Source organism: Pinus tabuliformis, chromosome X (assembly GCF_031772625.1).
Source record: "Pinus tabuliformis cultivar Carrire ecotype Pingquan chromosome X, CPIR1, whole genome shotgun sequence".
Classification (NCBI taxonomy): domain Eukaryota; kingdom Viridiplantae; phylum Streptophyta; class Pinopsida; order Pinales; family Pinaceae; genus Pinus; species Pinus tabuliformis.
This window is the reverse complement of record NC_142308.1, coordinates 1075992928-1076011544: the sequence shown is the minus strand read 5'-3', so window position 1 is coordinate 1076011544 and position 18617 is coordinate 1075992928. Positions and strand designations below refer to the sequence as shown.

The window sequence follows — 18617 nt, the reverse complement described above, 5'->3', positions numbered from 1 at the left end:
CGGGGCGAAATAAAAGTTTTCTTGGTCCGAGTCCCAATAGAAGGTGTTCATTGAGTTGAAGCACTACCTCTTCTCTACACCAGTACTCACACTGCCAGACTTGCAACAACCATTTGAAATCGAGACAAATGCCTCAGACTATGCTATTGGTGCAGTCCTCACCCAACACGGGAATCCAGTGGCATATCATAGTGAGATACTTTCCAATACAATTCAGAAGTACCCCACCTATGATAAAGAGATGTATTCCATCATGCATGCTTGCCGACAATGGAAGCACTACATTATGTAGAAGGAGATGGTAATCCACCCCGATCACTGACCTCTTTAATTTATACAGACACAAGGGAAGTTGCATAACGATGTCCATCAGAAGTGATTTACATATCTGCAACAATTCCACTTGAACATTAAATACAAAAAGGGGAACACCAATCATGTTACAGTCTGCCTCAGTCAAACCCCAGTTGCAACATTGACTACTGTTCTCAACTCTTGTGGTCACAAGACCTCTGGATGGCCACAACTATACAAAAATGATCCATAGTTCACCTCCACATACCAAATGCTAGTAGATGGAAAGAAAGTTCTTGATTTCCATCTCTAGGACGCATTATTATGCTACCTGGGCCACCTTTGTGTTCCTTCAAGCGAGCGTGCCAAGCTGATTTGGGAGGCGCACTACAGTCGGGTTGCATGACACTTTGGTGTGGAGAAAACTGTGGCTGTACTGCAAAAGTACTTGTATTGGCCCAAACTCCAACTGGATGTTGGGAAATATATCAGAGCCTGCCCTGCCTGTGCCATCGCCAAGCCAAACATCAAGAAGCAATGCCTGTACACTCCTCTACCTACTCCCAACCAGTCGTGGGAATCTATCTCCATGGATTATATGTCTAGCCTCCCTTCTACCAAGAATGGTAATGACTGTGTATTTGTGTTCGTGGATAGATTTTTTAAGATGGCTATGTTGGTAGCCTATAAGAAGAGTATCACAATAAAGGACACTACTAAACTCTTCTTTGAATGAGTATGGGTACATTTTGGGATCCCATAGATCATTATATCAGATCGGGATAGCAGGTTCCTAAGCACATTCTGGTGAATCCTATGGACACTATTGGACACCAAGCTCAGCGAGTCAACTGCCTTCCATCCCCAGACTAATGGCCAGACGGAGGTTGTCAATAGGATGATAGTGCACATACTCTGCATGTACAATTCCAAGCATCAACGAACATGGGATGAGAGTCTTCCATATGTGCATCAGAGTTATAACAAAGCTCTCCATAGCTCGTCTGGTTGCAGTCCCTTTCAAGTGGGTCTAGGATTTCAACCATTGTGTCCAATTGATTTTGCCATGGCTCATGCGACTACATAGATAGAATCCACACATGTATTGTCCAAGGCTGATAAAGTGACCATATTTATTGAACACATCCAACACTTCCGAGAGCAGGTTCACAACATCTTGGAGAAGTCAAATGCCAAGTACAAGCAACGACATGATCAGCATCGGGTGCTGCACAAGTTTTAGGTGGGCGATAAAGTTTGGTTGCATTTACAGAAAGAATGCCTTACCTGAGCCCATCCAAAGATCATAACACTCCGATATGGTCCTTACACCATTACCAAGGCTGTGGGAGATAATTCTTTTGAGCTCAACATTCTCCCATTCCTTGGCCTGCACCCAGAATTCAATGTGGATCTCCTTCGACCATACTTCCCACCATTACTTGACACATCAAACATTGCAGAACAACTCACACCAACAGAGTTAAACCCAAAATGCATGGAACAAGCCACAATTGATTAGATTATGGACACACAGGTCAAGAACACTTGCCAATAGAAGATCCAACTATATCAGGTTGTCAAAGATGGCCAACTTCTGCACCAAGGCAAGTGGCTCTCCAGGGACCAAGTTCAACAGAATTTTCCCCATCTCATGGAGGCACTCAATGCAATGGGGACCATTGCTTCCTAAGGGGGTGATTAGGTGCTCAAATTTTTTCTCAAAATTCAAAGTTGTAGGATCGGTGTGGAACTTGAACGACCGCGTAGTGCTTGTCGTCCTGAATTTTTTGCAACTCGTTTCACATGAAACAGAGTCTGTATGCTCCTAGAAACATGTTCTGTTCATTTTCCAAAACAGGTGAATTTGGCAAAATTGTGATAGCCCAGTCAGTAGTCCGGACTGCTTACGTGGCAGGTTGATGTGGCAGCTGACGTGGTAGGTGATGTGGCATATAACTATGTTTTTCTGCATCCAATCGGGGTCCTGCATGTGTCACAAGTATAGGTTCCTAGGTGGCGATTTTCATTGGTTGGAGGGTGGCAAATCACACACTGTCACGTGGTAGCCCGAGGGCCATCAAAAATTGGTTGAGGTCTGAATTACACTTCACAGGGTTTGATCCATGGACCTCATGCCTACTAATATCCGCAATCACCAATGTGCCACAATGGTTCTTGTTTAAAGAACCCCACCAATTTATATTTATACCATAAGTGGGGGAAGATATGGGGTGAGGGCCGAGGGCTAGCCCCAGCCCTGGTCACCGCGCCCAAAAGGACTAGGGGGAGGACTAGGGGCCAAGTCTTAGCCCCGGCCCCCATAAATTTATATAAATGTGCATACAACCCAAGGGAAGAACTAGGGCTGAGGAACGAGGGCTTGATCGATGGGGGCAGATGGTTAGCCCTGCCCCCGGGCACGTGGCCCCCACATGACCCAGATTTTCAGAATTAAGGTGTCAGTAGAAAAATTATCTGTTCCACGATTTGCGCCATTTTCGCCAATTTTTCATTCTGTTAGCAGATTTTGGGGTGAAATTGTAGGTTTGGTGCCAGGTTTGGTGGAGTTTGTGGTGTGATTAGTGCCAAAACTTGGGGAAGCCATAAATTAATGAGTTTTTGTCCAATTTGGGAGCATAAAGAGGCTAGACATACATTTTTGGGTCTTCCGAAGCCATTGGAATAGGTTTTAGAGCCATTGGAGCAATGTAAATGTATGTATTCACAATTTTTAGCATAATTGAAAAGGGCCAAGCCATTGGAAGCTGGACCAAGGAGACGTAGCCCAGAAGGGGTGAACTCCTTCATCATGTGTTATTGTGTTACTACTTATGGTGATGTTTATATCTGATATATGTTGTTGTTCATTGTTTTATTCATGTTAATTTTCTCATGAAATTTACATAAAAACACATAAAAACTCATGGTTAACTTGCAATTTACCTCATAATGCTCAAGCACTTTAACATATTCTGAATTGGAATTTAGCATAACAAACACTAACTTTCCCATTCAGATCAAGTTTGGTATCAGAGCTCTTGGTTTTATTTGTGCAAGGAGGACTTAACTATTTGCAAGTGAATGTGATGCTTACAAGGTTGAAGCTCAAGAGAGGAGAAGGAAAGCTGGTTGAAGGTCTTGAAGTTGGGACAAAAATAAGGAGAGAAAGATTGCCACAATCTCCACCACCAGTTATACCTCAAATTGTAGTTGAAGCTTTAGCAATCATGTCACAGGAAGAAGAGCCTGTAAATATGTCAGGGGATGAGAAGGATTTTAGGAAGGCTTTCTTTGATATGACAGAGATGGTGAAAGTCCTCTATGAAGAGAGGAATGCAAAACTGCAGGGTGAAAGCTCCAAGCCTCCAAAAAGAGAAGGTTCTTAAGGAGGAGGAGGTAATGGAAATGGAGGTAAAACTCCACCATCTCCACCATCATCTTCATCTTCATCTTCATAGGCATCTGCATCCTTTTCCACTAATACAACCCTTACTCATACTCATCAACATACCTCGAAAGGAATTGGTAAAACCCCTGTTAAAACTTGATATTAAATTTGAGTTGCATATGTATAATGGTGAAGTGAATGAAGAGAAGCTTGACTATTGGGTTCGTCAGTTGGAGGTCTATTGCAGAATTCAAAACCTTCAAGATGATGACACAAATATTCAACTAGCTTCCTTGAGACTGGAGGGTGCAACACTAATATGGTGGGAAGCCAAGACACAAGAAGAGATAAAAAACATGGTAAGATCTCAATTTCTTGGTCTAATTTCATTGTTGCAATTAAAAGACAGTTTTACCCTCTAGTATATATGCAGAAATCCATCATGAATTGGTAGAAATTTAGACAACTTAAAGGTCAAAATGTGAAAGATTACACCCAAGAATTTAGAAGAAGGTCTCTAATGTTAGGTGTAGATTTGCAATCACAAGACACGTTGTTGAAGTATATAGGGGGTTTACATAGTTACCTTAGGCATATGATCCTTATGTTTAATCCCAATAGTCTAGATGAGGTTTGTGTGCAAGCCACTCATCTTGAGGCAAGAGGGAAAAATATTCCAAAAGAGGGTAAAAAGAAGCCATTTAAGGGTGGAGAGAAAGGAAAGGGTTTCAAAGGGAAGGGAAAGAAAAATGAAAGCATTAAGAAAGAAGGAGAGAAACTAACATGAAAAAATTGTTCCAAAGAGGGTCACGATGAAGACCATTGTTGGAAGCTTCATCCAGAGATGAGGCCTAAGAAACTCAACAAAAAAGGAAAAGAAAAGACAACCACAATCATTCAAGAGGATTTGGGATCCAATTCAAGTGATGCAACTAAAATTACAACCATGGGTATAAAAGGAAAAAAATCCATTGCTAGCACTAGTACATCAAATTGTCACACTAGCACTCCAAATGAAGAAACAAGGATTGAATTATTTCATGTGAGGGTTATTGCAAAACATACAAAAATCGACACACTATTTGATAATGGGTCTCAAGCCAATTTGATCTCTGAAGACTTAGTCAAGAAAATTAATCTTGAAACCATTCCACATCCCAAGCCATATCCATTAGGTTGGATATGCAAGGACACAAACTTACAGGTTACAAGGAAATGTATTCTTCAGTTTGTAATCACAACAAACTTCATTGACGAAGTTGAATTAAATGTTGTACCACTTGATATTTCAGGAATTGTTTTGGGTAGTTATTACCTCTATGATAGAAAATAAATCTTCTATCGCCATGAAAATGAGTACCACTTGTTCAAAGATGGTGTGGAGTATATTGTGAGAGCTCATCGCAAGAAACTAAATCTTTCATTAGTTAATGCAGGGCAAATGGAAAGACTAGTGAATTCAAGCAAGAATTTAATGCTTCTTATGGTCAAACCAAAGAATGATGTTGATTATGAAGCATTTCAAGGTTGTGACTCAAGACTGAAATCTGAATTGGTTGATGTTGTTAACCAATATGTTGAGATGTTTCAGGAACCAAAGGGATTTCCTCCCAAGAGGGGAATCCAACATGAAATACCATTGCAACAATATTGTCATATTTCTAACATTGGCATGTACAGGATGTCAATAATGGAAAATGCATAAATACAAAAGCAAACCCAAGAGTTGTTGAACAAAGGGATCATCCGACCATCTCCTTCGCCATATGGGTCACTTATTGTTTTGGTGCCTAAGAAGAATGGAAAGCATGTCAATAAGTGTTACTTAAGGAGTGGCTATCATCAAAGTAGAATTGTTGAAGGAGACACATGGAAGAAGACATTCAAAACAAAGCAAGGTTTGTTTGAATGGCTAGTTATGATTTTTGGTCTTTGCCATGCTCCTACTACTTTCGTGCGTATGATGAATGATGTATTGGAGCCATTTCTAGATGAGATAATCTATTTAGATGAAATCTTAGTTTTCAGAAAATATCTTGATGAATATGTCATGCATGTAAGAAAAGTACTTGATGTCTTGAAGAAAGATCAATTGTTTTTGAAGATGTCAAAGTGTGAGTTCGGTAAAACTTCTTTGGTGTGCTTGAGGCATATTGTTGGAGGAGGTGAGTTGAAGATAAACCCCTCCAAGGTCGATGTCATGATGAATTGGCCAACACCCAAGAAAATCACTGGAGTAAGAAGTTTTTTGGGAGAAACCCAATATTGGAGAAAGTTTATTGCTAAATTTTCTTCTATTGTAGCTCATTTGCATGCATTGACTAGTTTGGAAAAGGTCTTCCAGTGGGGAGGCAAGCAACAAAAGGCATTTGATGTCTTGAAAGAAAAGATCGGTTCAACTCATGTACTTGCAAGCGACTATGCCATGGGCATAGTCCTCATGCAATATGGTAAGCCCATTTCATATCATTCATAAATTTTCAATGGTGCAGTGACAAAGTTGCAGCAATCAAGGCACTTTCGATGGATAGGATCCTTACAACAATTCCACTTGGCTAGAAGTTATAAGAAAGGTATATACAACAAGGTTGATGATATTCTTTCTAGGCCTATTGTTAGTGCAACTACTTTACTCAAGCATAATTTTGTTTTGCATGAAAGTTATGTTCAACAATATGCATACTTTCAAAATGTACATTTAAGCTTGAGTCAAGAGAACCAAGTAGGGGAATTTGATTACCATTTGCGTCATAATTTTTTGTACCATATTGTTAAGAAGGATGTTGCTATTGAAGGTGACATGGAAAAAGCCAAGAAGTTCATTGAAAGATTCCAAATGGTACCTTAAATAGTTCAAGATAAGGTTGAAAAGAGCTAAGGCAAGTACAAGTCAAGGCACGACAAGCATCGGGTAGATCACAAGTTCCAAGTCAGTGATGAAGTTTGGCTTCAAATTAGAAAAGAGAGGCTCCATGGAGAAGGTAAAAAGCTGAAACCAATTCGATATGGTCCAACCAAAATTCTGGAAAAGATTGGTGACAATGCCTTCAGGTTGGATTTTCCTTCACATATGCAAATTTATGCTATTGTTAATGTGGAAAATTTAAGGTTGTATGAGCCTCCTTTCATTGAAGATCAAGGAGAGAATGTCCAAATTCCTTCCATTGAGGTTTTTTCTCCTGAATACCTTGATGAATTACAACAAGACACCATTCTTGACAGAAGAATAAGGTTTTCAAAAAAAGGGAGTGTGGACTACCTTCGAGTGAGGCTCAAAGGAACAAATCCTTCCAAGGCTAAATGGATTGAGATTGGAAAGGTGAGGGAACTGTACCCTCACCTTCTGAACAACTGAAAGTGATTTTTTGGGGTCCAAAAGTTTCCAGTGGAGAGGAGTAATCAGGTGCTCAAACATTTGCTCAAAATTCAAAGTTGTTGGATCAATGTGGAACTTGAACGACCGCGGAGTGCTTGTCGTCCTGAATCTGGCGGAAATCATTTTGCACGAAACGAACACTGTATGCTCCCAGAAACATGTTCTGTTCATTTTCCAAAACAAGCGAATTTCGAAAAATTATGACAGCCCAGTCAGTAGTCCATATTGTTGATGTGGCAGGATGATGTGGTAGGTGATGTGGCAGCTGATTGTGTTTTTCTGCATCCAATAGGGGTTCGCCATGTGTCACAGGTATAGGTGCATAGGTGTCGATTTTCATTGGTTGGAGGGTGGCCAATCACAGGTTGCAACATGGCACGGTCAGGGGCCACCAAAAATTGGTTGAGGTTTGAATTACACTTCAAAGGGTTCGATCCATAGAGTTCATACCTACGAATATCTACAATCACCAATGCGCCACAATGGTTCTTATTTAAAGAACCCCACCAATTTTTATTTATACCATAAGTGGGGGTAGATATGGGGTGAGGGCCGAGGGCTAGCCCCAGCCCTGGTTGCCGTGCCCAAAAGGACTAGGGGGTGGGACCAGGGGCTAGGTCTTAACCCTGAAACCTCCAACCTTATATAAATGCGCATATAACCCAAGGCCAGAACCAAGGGTGGAGGAACAGGGGCCCAACCGATGGGGGCAGATAGTTAGCCCTCGCCCTGGGCACGTGGCCCCCATATGACTTGGATTTTCGGACTTGAGATGTCAGTAGAAAATTATCCGTTCCACGATTTGCGTCGATTTTTTGCCAATTTTTTTTTTCATTAGCGGATTTTGGGGCGAAATTGTAGGTTCGGTGCCTTGTTTGGTGGAGTTTGTGGTGCGATTAGTGCCAAAACTTGGGGAAGCCATAACTTAATGAGTTTTTGTCTAATTTGGGAGAAAAAAGAGGCTATACATGCATTTTTGGGTCTTCTGAAGCCATTGGAACATGTTTCAGAGCCATTGGAGCACTATAAATGTATCTATTCATAATTTTGATCATAATTGAAGAGGGTCAAGCCACTAGAAGCTGGACCAAGGAGACGTAGCCTAAGAGGGGTGAACTCCTTCATCATGTGCTGTTGTGTTAATGTTTATGGTGATGTTTAGGCTTGATATATGCTTCTGTTAAGTGTTTTATTCATGTTAATTTGCTCATGAAATTTACATAAAAACACATAAAAACTCATGGTTAACTTGCAATTTACCTCATAATCCTCAAGCACTTTAACATATTCTGAATTGAAATTTAGCACAACAAACACTAAGTTTCCCATTCAGATCAGGGGGAGGACTGATCTAGGTGGATGTTGGTGGCCACCTACCTATTCCACTTAGACCCCCACCACTATCTCTTTCAGTTTTTCAGTTTCCTTAACTGTAGCACAATTTACTATTTTTGGCAGTTTTTTGGGTCCTAAACTTCCGAAGCGATTTTGAGGCACTAAACAACATTTTTTGGGAAACCGGGGCCAAAATGGGTGCTAGATTGATGTTTTCCACTCAGAAGTTGTATTCCTCATATATATCTTTCTAATGAGGTATTGTGCATGTCAAACGAAGATTATATGCCAAAGTTACCACCCCTGGAAGTTGATGTACCAATTTACCCAAACGAGGCCCATAGTTTTGGTGCTTCATCTCCTAGGGTTATATTTTTGGATGTTTAGGGTTTTCCATTGTTTCTCAATAATAAATAGACCTCCGAGCCTCATTGTAACATAATTGAGAGACATGTAGCCGCCCCATCTCTTCTCAGAGATAAGCCACCATCACCCGAGTTAGTCTTATTTCCATTCTGTTTGTAAGCATATTTCAGTATTTGATACTAATGAAATGAAGTGTTATTTTTGCTGCATCTCTGTATTTATGGATATATTTGTAATTTGTTGCATTCCTGTTTAAGTTTAGATCAAATCCTCAAATCAACTAGAAAAGATAAATCTTGATTTGAACCAATTATCAGGCAATATACGTGTAACTCTGGGAAAATGTGTGAAGTTACTACAACTAGACCTGTCATATAACAAGCTCATAAGGCACATACCTCATGTCCAACAACCGTTCTTAAGTTATAGTGAATGACATTTCTTGTGCCCACTTCTAGGATCCATTTTAAAGAAATAATCTCAATCTCATTGTCATCATAAAAAGAATAAAATATTTGAACAAAACAATTATAATCTCTATGGAAGAATCACCAAATCCATTGGGCCCCACCTCAATTAACTAGAAAAAGTAAATCTTGCTTTGAACCAGTTATTGGGTAGTATGAGAAAATGTGTGAAGTTACTACAACTAGACCTGTCATATAACATGCTCACATGGCACACACCCCATGGAATTGGGGGTTTCAATTCATAGGCCTTGATAAAACTGTCGTAAAGTTAAATTAATTTACCACCTCCAACAACTAGAAAAAAGTAAATCTTACTTTGAACCAGTTATTGGGTAGTATATATGTAACTTTGGGAAAATGTGTGAAGTTACTACAACTAGACCTATCATATAACATGCTCACATGGCACATACCTCATGAAATTTGGGGTCTCCATTCATAGGCCCTGGTAAACCTGTTGTAAAGTTAAATTAATTTATTACCTATTATTAGAGGTAGTAATTTATGTTGCAAAGGAAACAATGCCAAACTAGACAACATCTAGATGGCATAAGATATCACATCTCTCTTCATCTATGCTCTTCTTCCTCATGCTAAACAATGCCAAACTAGACAACATCTAGATACCATAGCATATCACATCCCTCTTCATCTATGCTCTTCTTCCACATGCTACCAACTTATGGGGTTTCTTTGCAACATTTGGTGCAATTGCTAGTATTAATTATAAAAAGAATTAATATATAAGAAAACATGGAACACGACTCTTAACCATGGTGAGTTACCCAACTTTACCATGGAAATTCTTAATTTGTAAATAGACTTTGTTACAATACCATGAGCCAATATCATGGCTTATCAATACCACATGCCCAAAAAACCATCACTCATTTCATATGACATTTTTCTTACTTAATCAAATTAATTTAGAAAGAAAAAAAACATACCTACTATGAAAATAAACTTCAATTTTTAATCTGTGTATATTAATATAAATATTATAAAATATTTTATAAAAAATAAATATATCTGCCTGTTTCTTATTAAAAATTATAACCAAATATCAAGTTAACTAACCATATAATTACATTATATTAATATAACTAGATGGATATGTGCAATGACAAATAAAGTAGCCATCGCGGTAGAATGTTGTGGGATGATTGGGCTTTAGATCTTCATGATACTTGGAGATGAAATTTATTTTGATATATATGCTTGATTTCTGGTATTTAATGTATTATAAATCGATATAGAGTTTCACTTAAATTTTCTATTCTTACAACCATGAAGGAAAATTTTCTATATTCGAGAGAAAGTAGGATTTCACAATTTTTAATTTAAAAATTAATGTATGGTAATTTTCACGTACAATTTCGAAATACGTCCCTATCAACTTCGGTAGATACTGAAACAGCAAGAAATTTGCTAGGATTTCACAATTTTTAATTTAAAAATTAATGTAGGGTAATTTTCACGTAGAATTTCGAAATACGTCCCTATCAACTTTAGTAGATACTGAAACAGCAAGAAATTTGCTAAGATTCAACTTCTTCAACAATTATTACCATGGGATAAACGTTGTTCTCATCCATGACGACGTATAGTTAACTAATGATAAGCATATACCATCCCAACTCATTTAAGGAGTTGTCTATAATGCGATTTTTTGGAAATTCTGGTGACGGAATCCGGTGGAAGAAATTGAGGTTAAATCTTGATTGGTTGCAGTTAAAATGGTTTTTAACTGCATATTTGGATTCAGCACCCTGAAAAACCTATGGGACGCTTTCATTGTGCAGAAACTAGCTATCATGCGATTCCAATAAATTCTTGCTACCTGAAAAACCCGCTAAAAAAACTTTCAAAAAATCGCGTTATAGAAAACTACCTCATTTCATCTCATTTCATTTAATACCGTTAGCATACTATACATATTTGTTGCCCTCATAATTGCGTCTACACGTCACGTTATATATATTTTTTCTGCGATGTGAGTTCTGTTTACACAAGCGAAGAAGTATCGAGGATGGAAAGCATCACAGACACGCCACTCACGGTGGAGTCATGTAAAATTGAACGAAATCCTCACCACGCAGAATATGGTATCGTAACAGCAAGTACAAGGGACCACTGCAACAATCTTTCTAAATGATGTAAAGTGTGCGAAACGAAACTTCAATCTGTTCGCTTGGCGTACCACAATTCGCCACAAACTGAAATTGAATTCCACGCAAACACATAAACTGAAACCATGACAAGCTGTGTATAAATGCAGGCCGATCACCATAGTTTTCATCAGTCGATTCATTCATGATATAAGTTGATTAAAGCCAGCCATCGTAACAAGGAACAAAGTTGATTGCAGAAAATTCTTGATATGGGGACCAGTCGGAGTATTAATGGACGTTGGATAATGTTGGCGCTCATCATTGTTGAGTGCTGTTCCATTGGTGCCATTGCCAGATCTTTTGATTTCTATTATTTCGTTCAACAGGTATTTTCATCACGTGATTCCTGAATATCAATTTCATTTTCAGGCTTATTCTTTATTCTTGTGTAGGCTGATGGTAATTCATTGCTTGTAAATATAGTGGCCTGGTTCGTACTGTGATACTCGTAGAGGATGCTGTTACCCTCGCTCGGGGAAGCCCGCTTCTGAATTTTCCATTCATGGTCTCTGGCCCAACTACAATACCGGTAAATGGCCGCAGTTCTGTGGTTCATCCCGAGAATTCGAATATTCAAAGGTAGTGGTACGGTTAATTTTATATTGAAAATTTTGGACGCTAATATTTGTAAGCAGATTGGCCAATTTCTATTTTCTATAAAATTATTTTTGGCCAACATTATAAAAGAATATATATAAAATCTAACCTTTGGCTTATATGATGATGACCATTTATATATATATATATATTGTGGCAATATTTGCAGGTTTCAGATCTGGAAGAAGAGCTGAACAGATATTGGGGGTCGTTAAGCTGTCCTAGCAACGATGGGCACAAATTTTGGGGACACGAATGGGAGAAACATGGCACTTGCTCTCTCAATCTTGATGAACATTCATACTTCCAGAAGGCTCTCTCCTTGAGACAAAAAATAGACATTCTTGGGGCTCTTAAAGCTGCAGGTGATCACATATCATGAGGTCACTCTCAGATTAGTTCCTTGAAACAAAATTTCGATGTGTAATGCTAATTTGTAGTTTGTTTTCAGGTATTAAACCAGATGGAAGGGAATACAGTTTGAAAGATATCAAGAAGGCCATTAAGCAAAGCACTGGCGAGCTCCCAGGAATCGATTGCAACACAAGCGATGAGGGAAAGCATCAAATATATCAGGTGTATATGTGTGTTGATAAATCTGATGCTTCCACTGTTATTGAATGCCCCATTTATCCACACAGCAAATGCCCATCCATGGTTGTGTTTCCACCTTTTGGGGACGATCAGGAGGACCGAGGTGGTCACGCAGACGGAATAGAGGAGCTGTAGATGTGGACAAACAGCATTCTTTCTTCATTTTAATCAATAAAATTTCCAATTTCAGCTTGACGCTGTGTAGTTTCGGTGGCTTCTTGAATTGCAGTGCATGTTTTGCACGATTCAATTTGCCGCCCGTATTTACTCTTGGTATGATGAAACAGCCCGATGCTGTCAGGTTTCCAGAGACGCAACATTATATTTCACTGTTTAAATATGGGAAAGCCAAGTTTGCAAGGAAGTTACGATATATTTATTTAAAATCTTAGAAAACTATTTGCCACTCCATGAATTACGTTACGATATTTCAGTGTTTAAATATGGGAAAACCAAGTTTGCAAGGAAGTTACGATATATTTATTTAAAAATATTAGAAAAACTATTTGTCACTTCATGAATTACGTTACGATATTTCATTGTTTAAATATGGGAAGACCAAGGTTGCAAGGAAGTTACGATATATTTATTTTAAAATATTAGAAAAACTGTTTGCCACTCTATGAGCTACGTTACGATAGATATATTCAACACAGCAAAATGTTCGAGACACTTGGATAATTTTTTCAAAGAGACAAAATAAGCGTCTCTTTGTGGGCACACATTTTTAAAACTTATCGAGACAAAACAGAAAATAAATATTAATTTTATTAATTATTATTATAATGTAAATTAAAAAATATTGGATTTAGATTATATTTATAATTTTTTTTTTAAATTATAAAAATATTTTATTATTATTAATTAATTAGTATTATAATTAAAATAAAAAATATTGGATTTAGATATAATTTAATAAAAAATTTGATTATAATTTATTATTATTATTTTTGTGGTTTTATGACGCTGTATTGAACTAGACTACTATTTAATTCTCGTTAATATTTATATTTAAAAAGATATTATTAATTTTAATATATATTTAAGAAATAAAATATTATATATATTTAATTTTATATGATTGTAAAAATAGTGATGATTAATATCTATTAAAACAATTTTTAAGAAAATAAGTGATTATTTGGAATTCTTTATAACTTTACTTCCAAATTGAAAATATGTATAACATCTTAAAAGTCAAATATGTATATGTGACATTTTAAGAGAAAGTGTTTTTCATTTTCAACCCTCTTAATGCTATAAAAGTGACTACTCTTTCGTTCCAACTTCTTTGGAAATTGACCAACTCCATATTTCTTTTTTTTGGTCAAGTAAGAGTGGAACCTTCAATTAACCGCAAGAAAGATTACATATGTTACATGTCTTTACAAGTGTAAAGACCAGCAAGGGGCAAACCCGTTGATGATTAACCATCTACAAAACCCAAATCAAAACCCGAAACCTTACACATAAATATTACACGTAAACCTCCGCCCATTATCCAACTTGATGACCATTTGATAAGACCCCCAGTGATCCAATGGTCCTTAAAGAAATCGCTTCGGAGACTTGCGCGACCCTTACCTGCTTTACGGAGCCGATGAAGAAAATAAATTGTCAATGTATAAAACTTCGGGTCCGTTTTTTGACTTAACCTCCTCCCATGTTGAAACCCGATATCCTTTCGATCAAGATCCCGTAAGACGGTCATTAATGATATCGCTTTGACAACAAGTGCCCCTTTTACCCGGTTCACAGATCCAATAAGGATTATAAGCCATTGGTTTATAAAAGTTTGGGTCCAGTCTAAGACTTAACCACCGATCACTTTTAAACCCGATATCCACATGATTAAGCCCTTGTTGATCTGACAGTCCTCTGAGATATCAGATTGGAAACTAGCACGATCTTTACCCTCTTTACGGATCCGATGAAGATTATAAACCGCTAATCTATAAATCTTCGGGTCCGCTTGAAGACTTAACCTTCGATCAATTTCCAACCCGATAGCCATTCGATGACGAAGGCCATCAAAATCTGTGGTCGACGACCTTCCAACAAGCCCGCTATTTACCAAGTACCCCTCCCCTGTAATTAGCTTTGCTTTAAGCATTTTTTGTGGGATAAATGATTATGATTGACTTCTGCTTCTGCTTTCTTCTGCTTCCGCTTCTGTTCATTCCTCATGGTCTGGAAGTGCTCCATTTCTTTGGTCGCCTGTTTTTGACAATCATCACGTAATTTCCCCGAGGGTGTCGAATCCCAAGCATACCTGCTATAAATTTCCTTGCAAAGCACTCCTTCATTCGCCAGACGATCAGCTAGCATATTGGCTTTTCTTCGCACATGAACGAAGCTGACCGTTCTTAGGGTTCGCAGGTGGGAATGAATATGCTGAAAGACCTGCAAAAGTCGCCAATGTTTTGAAACTTTTCCAGGTGCTGTTCCATTACATATCTTCTTGGCCGCATTAATTACCAATTCAAAGTCTGCTTCAATGATGGCATTGTGTAAATTTGACTTGATCAGTATTTCCAGGAACTGCTCTAAGGCCATGAGCTCTGCCATGTTATTAGTGGTAGTCCCCAAATGACTATGAAAGATATCCTTTATGCGCCCCTGCTCATCTCTGATGACCCCGCCAAATCCAGCCATCCCTGGGTTACCCTTAGAGGCTCCATCTATATTGATTTTCAAGAAACCATGAGGAGGAGGTTGCCAGAAGTCTTTACCAACAGTTATTTGGCTCACACCCTTGTTTATGCTCTGGGGAACTAGCGAATGGAGACCCAACTGCAGTAGTATGCGAGCATCCTGGGGCAAAGTAGGGTCCTCAGGAGGTCTCCACAAAAGGGCTCCAATAGTGTCTTTGAGTTGTCGTAATATTTGTGCAATAATGTTCTGGGTTGAGCCAGTTTTGTTCTTGAAAATCCTGCCATTGCGTTCTTTCCAGACATCCCAGATTATAAAGCCTGGAACTAGAGTCCAAGCTTTGTTGATGATTTCATTGCTTGAGAAGTCTTTTCTCCAATTCTTCAAAGTGTTGGTGATACTGAGTCTGTCCCTGTCAGTTTGCCTGAAGATTAAGGCCACCTAATCCCACAAGGTAGAGGTGAATGGGCAGAGGTTGAGTAAGTGTTCCATCGTCTCCTCTTGTAAACCACATAGATGGAATTTGGATGGGCCAACAAAACCCCTTTTCAGAAGATTTTCCCAAGTTAGAATTTTCTTTTATTGAACCAACCACAGAAATAGATTTATTTTCATCCAACGCGGGTGCTGCCAAAGGTCCTTCCATACCTTATTAGGGTTTTGATAATCAAACCCTAGGGCCATTCGTTTAGCTTCTTTGAGGTTAAAGTTACCTTCTGTGTTTCTTCCCCATCTCAGTTGGTCAGACGAGGATGATACCAAAATCTTCCTCTGTTCCAAGTCCAGAGCAAGAGAGCCTGCCTGGGCCTTCAAAGGGCTCTCTTCACTATAGCCCAGATCCTTCCATATTCTCCATTTACCATTGTTCCTTGCCTGATCCCAGAAGTCACTTACCATACATAAACCTTTGTTGTCAGTGTCATTCTTGAGAGCGGTTAGTTCTTCCCTAAACAAGTTTGGTTCCTGCTGCCAGTTATCCTCCCAAAATCTTGCCAGGTTCCCAGCTCGGATCTCCCAAAAGCTATGCTGCTGGACAATGGCTCTATTTTCCCAAGCAAGATTCCAAATGTGGGAGCCCTTGATAAGCCTAGATATTCGGATATGATCCCTCTCCTGCCAATTGTTTCCATATTTCTATTTCCAAAGCTTGGCCCAAGGGGTTGTCGATTCCTTAAGCCACCTCCACCAAAGTTTTGCACCCGAAACTTTGCTGAGGGTTTCAAGGTCATGAAGCCCCAAACCACCATGGGCCTTAGGTTTGCAGAGCTTGTCCCAAGCTACCAAAGCCCACTTCTTTTTCTCTTCCCCTTTGCCCCAAAGAAAATCTCTTTGAATATTCCTGATCTGTTGCATAACTCCTTTAGGAGCAGGAAGAGTTGACAACATGAAAATGGGTATGGCTTGCAGGACAACCTTTGTAAGCATAGGATGCCCTGCCAAATTCAAAGACCTACATGTCCATTTCCTGATCTTGTCTTGAAGATTGCTAATTACTGGATCCCACACTCCTTTGCTCAGAGGTTTGTCCGTAAGAGGCATTCCAAGGTACTTAGAAGGTAACTGATCCCTTTGAAACCCGAGAATTCTGGTGAGGTTCCTTTGAATAGAAATGTCAGTGTTAAAAAATAAAACCTTTGATTTGTCAAGGCTTACCTTTGTACCAACAGTCATATAAAAGTCGTTCAATATTTGTTTGAAAGCTTTGGCTTCCTTGACTGTGGGAATACCCTGCAGCATAGTGTCATCCACAAATTGTTGATGAGTCGAAGCAGCACCATCTATGGTAAGTTTCAGTCCCTGGATTCTTCCTTCAGCATTTGCCATTTTGATCGCTCTGCCTAGCCCTTCCATCATGAGCACAAAGATAAAGGGGGAGAGCGGATCTCCTTGTTTGAGACCTCTAGATTGCATAAAGGTTCTAGAGGGTGAGCCATTAAGTAGGATTGAAAAACTAGCCGTGGATACAAGGACCATAACCCATCTAATCCAGTTGTGGTCGAAACCATAAGCTCTTAGCACTGCCCTGATGTAAGACCAACTTAGCTTATCATAAGCTTTCGCTAGGTCAAGCTGTATGATCATACCAACTTGTTTATTGATCTTAAGAGAGTGTACCACCTCGTGAGCTTGTATGATGTTATTGAGAATCTGTCTTCTTTCGACATAACCAGTTTTATCCTCTAAGACAAGAGCTGGAAGAAGGGGCTTGAGTTTGTTAGCAATCACTTTGGAAATAATTTTGTGCACCACAACACATAAAGCTATGGGTCTAAATCTGTCCAGTGTCGTAGCTTTTTCCTGCTTTGGAATCAAAGCTATGAAAGAGGCATTGAGAGCCTTCAAAACCGTTTTGGATCTTCTTGAGTCTTCCACAACATCAAGGATGTCTTGTTTGACTGTTTTCCAACAATCTTTGAAGAAGTCCACATTGAACCCATTTGGGCCAGGAGCTTTCCCATTTTGCACCTCCTTGATAACTTCACTGACCTCATCTTCAAACACTGGCCTGTTAAGATTGTGATTGTCTTCCTTGGTTACAAGCTTGGGAATGTACTTTGTGAAATTGTTGATGAACCGTGATCTGTCTAAGAGAGGCTCCTCTACTATGCTAAGGAAGTGTTGAACTAGGACTGATTCCATTTCTTTGTGGGAGACAAGCTCTTTCCCTTGAAAATCTCTGAGAGTTGAAATTCTGTTATGTGACCTGTGATCCAAAGTAGATTTATGAAAAAGCTTCATGTTTCTTTCCCCTTCTCTAATCCACTGCACCCTCGATTTCTATCTCCAGAAAATCTCCTCTTGCATGCACCTATCTTCCCATTCCTTCTGAAGAGAATCGGCTTGAGTTTTCCTTTCCTCAGTAAAACCATCTGTGATGATGATCTAATTAATCCCCTAGAGTTTCTGTTCAACTTCTCTTTTGGCTTTAAAAATATTACCAAACTCTTTTTTGTTCCAATCTTTAAGTTTGGATTTGATGTGTTTAAGTCTTTGTTGCAGCATGAACATTTTAGTGCCTTGAACGGGCAAATATTCCATCCACCATTTGTCAATATTGCTGGTGAAGTCAGGGTGAGAGAGCTAGACATTTTCAAACCTAAAAGGTCTGTTCCTCGGAGTACCCATAAAAGTGGCTTCAAGCTGGATAGGCCAGTGGTCCGAGCCTCCAAAGGGAAGGATTAAAGATGACATGTCAAGGCCTATGAGAAGGAGGTCCTATGAGATTATGAATCTATCTAGTTTAGAGGCAACTTGAGAAGCCCCTCCTCTCTTATTGTTCCAGGTGAAAGTGCCATTTATTGTTTCAGTATCCACTAGTCCCATGTTATTTATGAAGTTCTGGAAGGCAATGGAGTCTCTGCCTAGTATTC

General features: G+C 39.0%; 1 protein-coding gene across 2 annotated transcripts; it reads left to right on the top strand.

Moving 5' to 3' along the window:
* Positions 1-11529: 11529 nt before the first annotated feature.
* On the top strand, positions 11530-12911 carry LOC149143554 (ribonuclease 1-like). Of its 2 annotated transcripts, none has more exons than XM_089448212.1 (4): positions 11530-11729; positions 11827-11982; positions 12170-12365; positions 12464-12911. In XM_089448212.1, the coding sequence occupies exons 1-4, from the start codon at positions 11613-11615 to the stop codon at positions 12727-12729; spliced, it is 735 nt and encodes a 244-aa protein (XP_089304338.1). In that variant the 5' UTR covers positions 11530-11612; the 3' UTR covers positions 12730-12911. The 2 variants fall into 2 exon arrangements, with proteins under 2 accessions (XP_089304338.1, XP_089304337.1); XM_089448211.1 differs by having other exon boundaries at positions 12452-12911.
* Positions 12912-18617: the final 5706 nt, after the last annotated feature.

Bases quoted from the DNA above. Each gene is read 5' to 3' on its own strand.
- LOC149143554 (XM_089448211.1), top strand. From the start codon at position 11,613: ATGGGGACCAGTCGGAGTATTAATGGACGTTGGATAATGTTGGCGCTC. The intron at 11,730-11,826 runs GTATTTTCATCA...TTGTAAATATAG, and splicing joins TCTATTATTTCGTTCAACAG to TGGCCTGGTTCGTACTGTGA. The intron at 11,983-12,169 runs GTAGTGGTACGG...CAATATTTGCAG, and splicing joins GAGAATTCGAATATTCAAAG to GTTTCAGATCTGGAAGAAGA.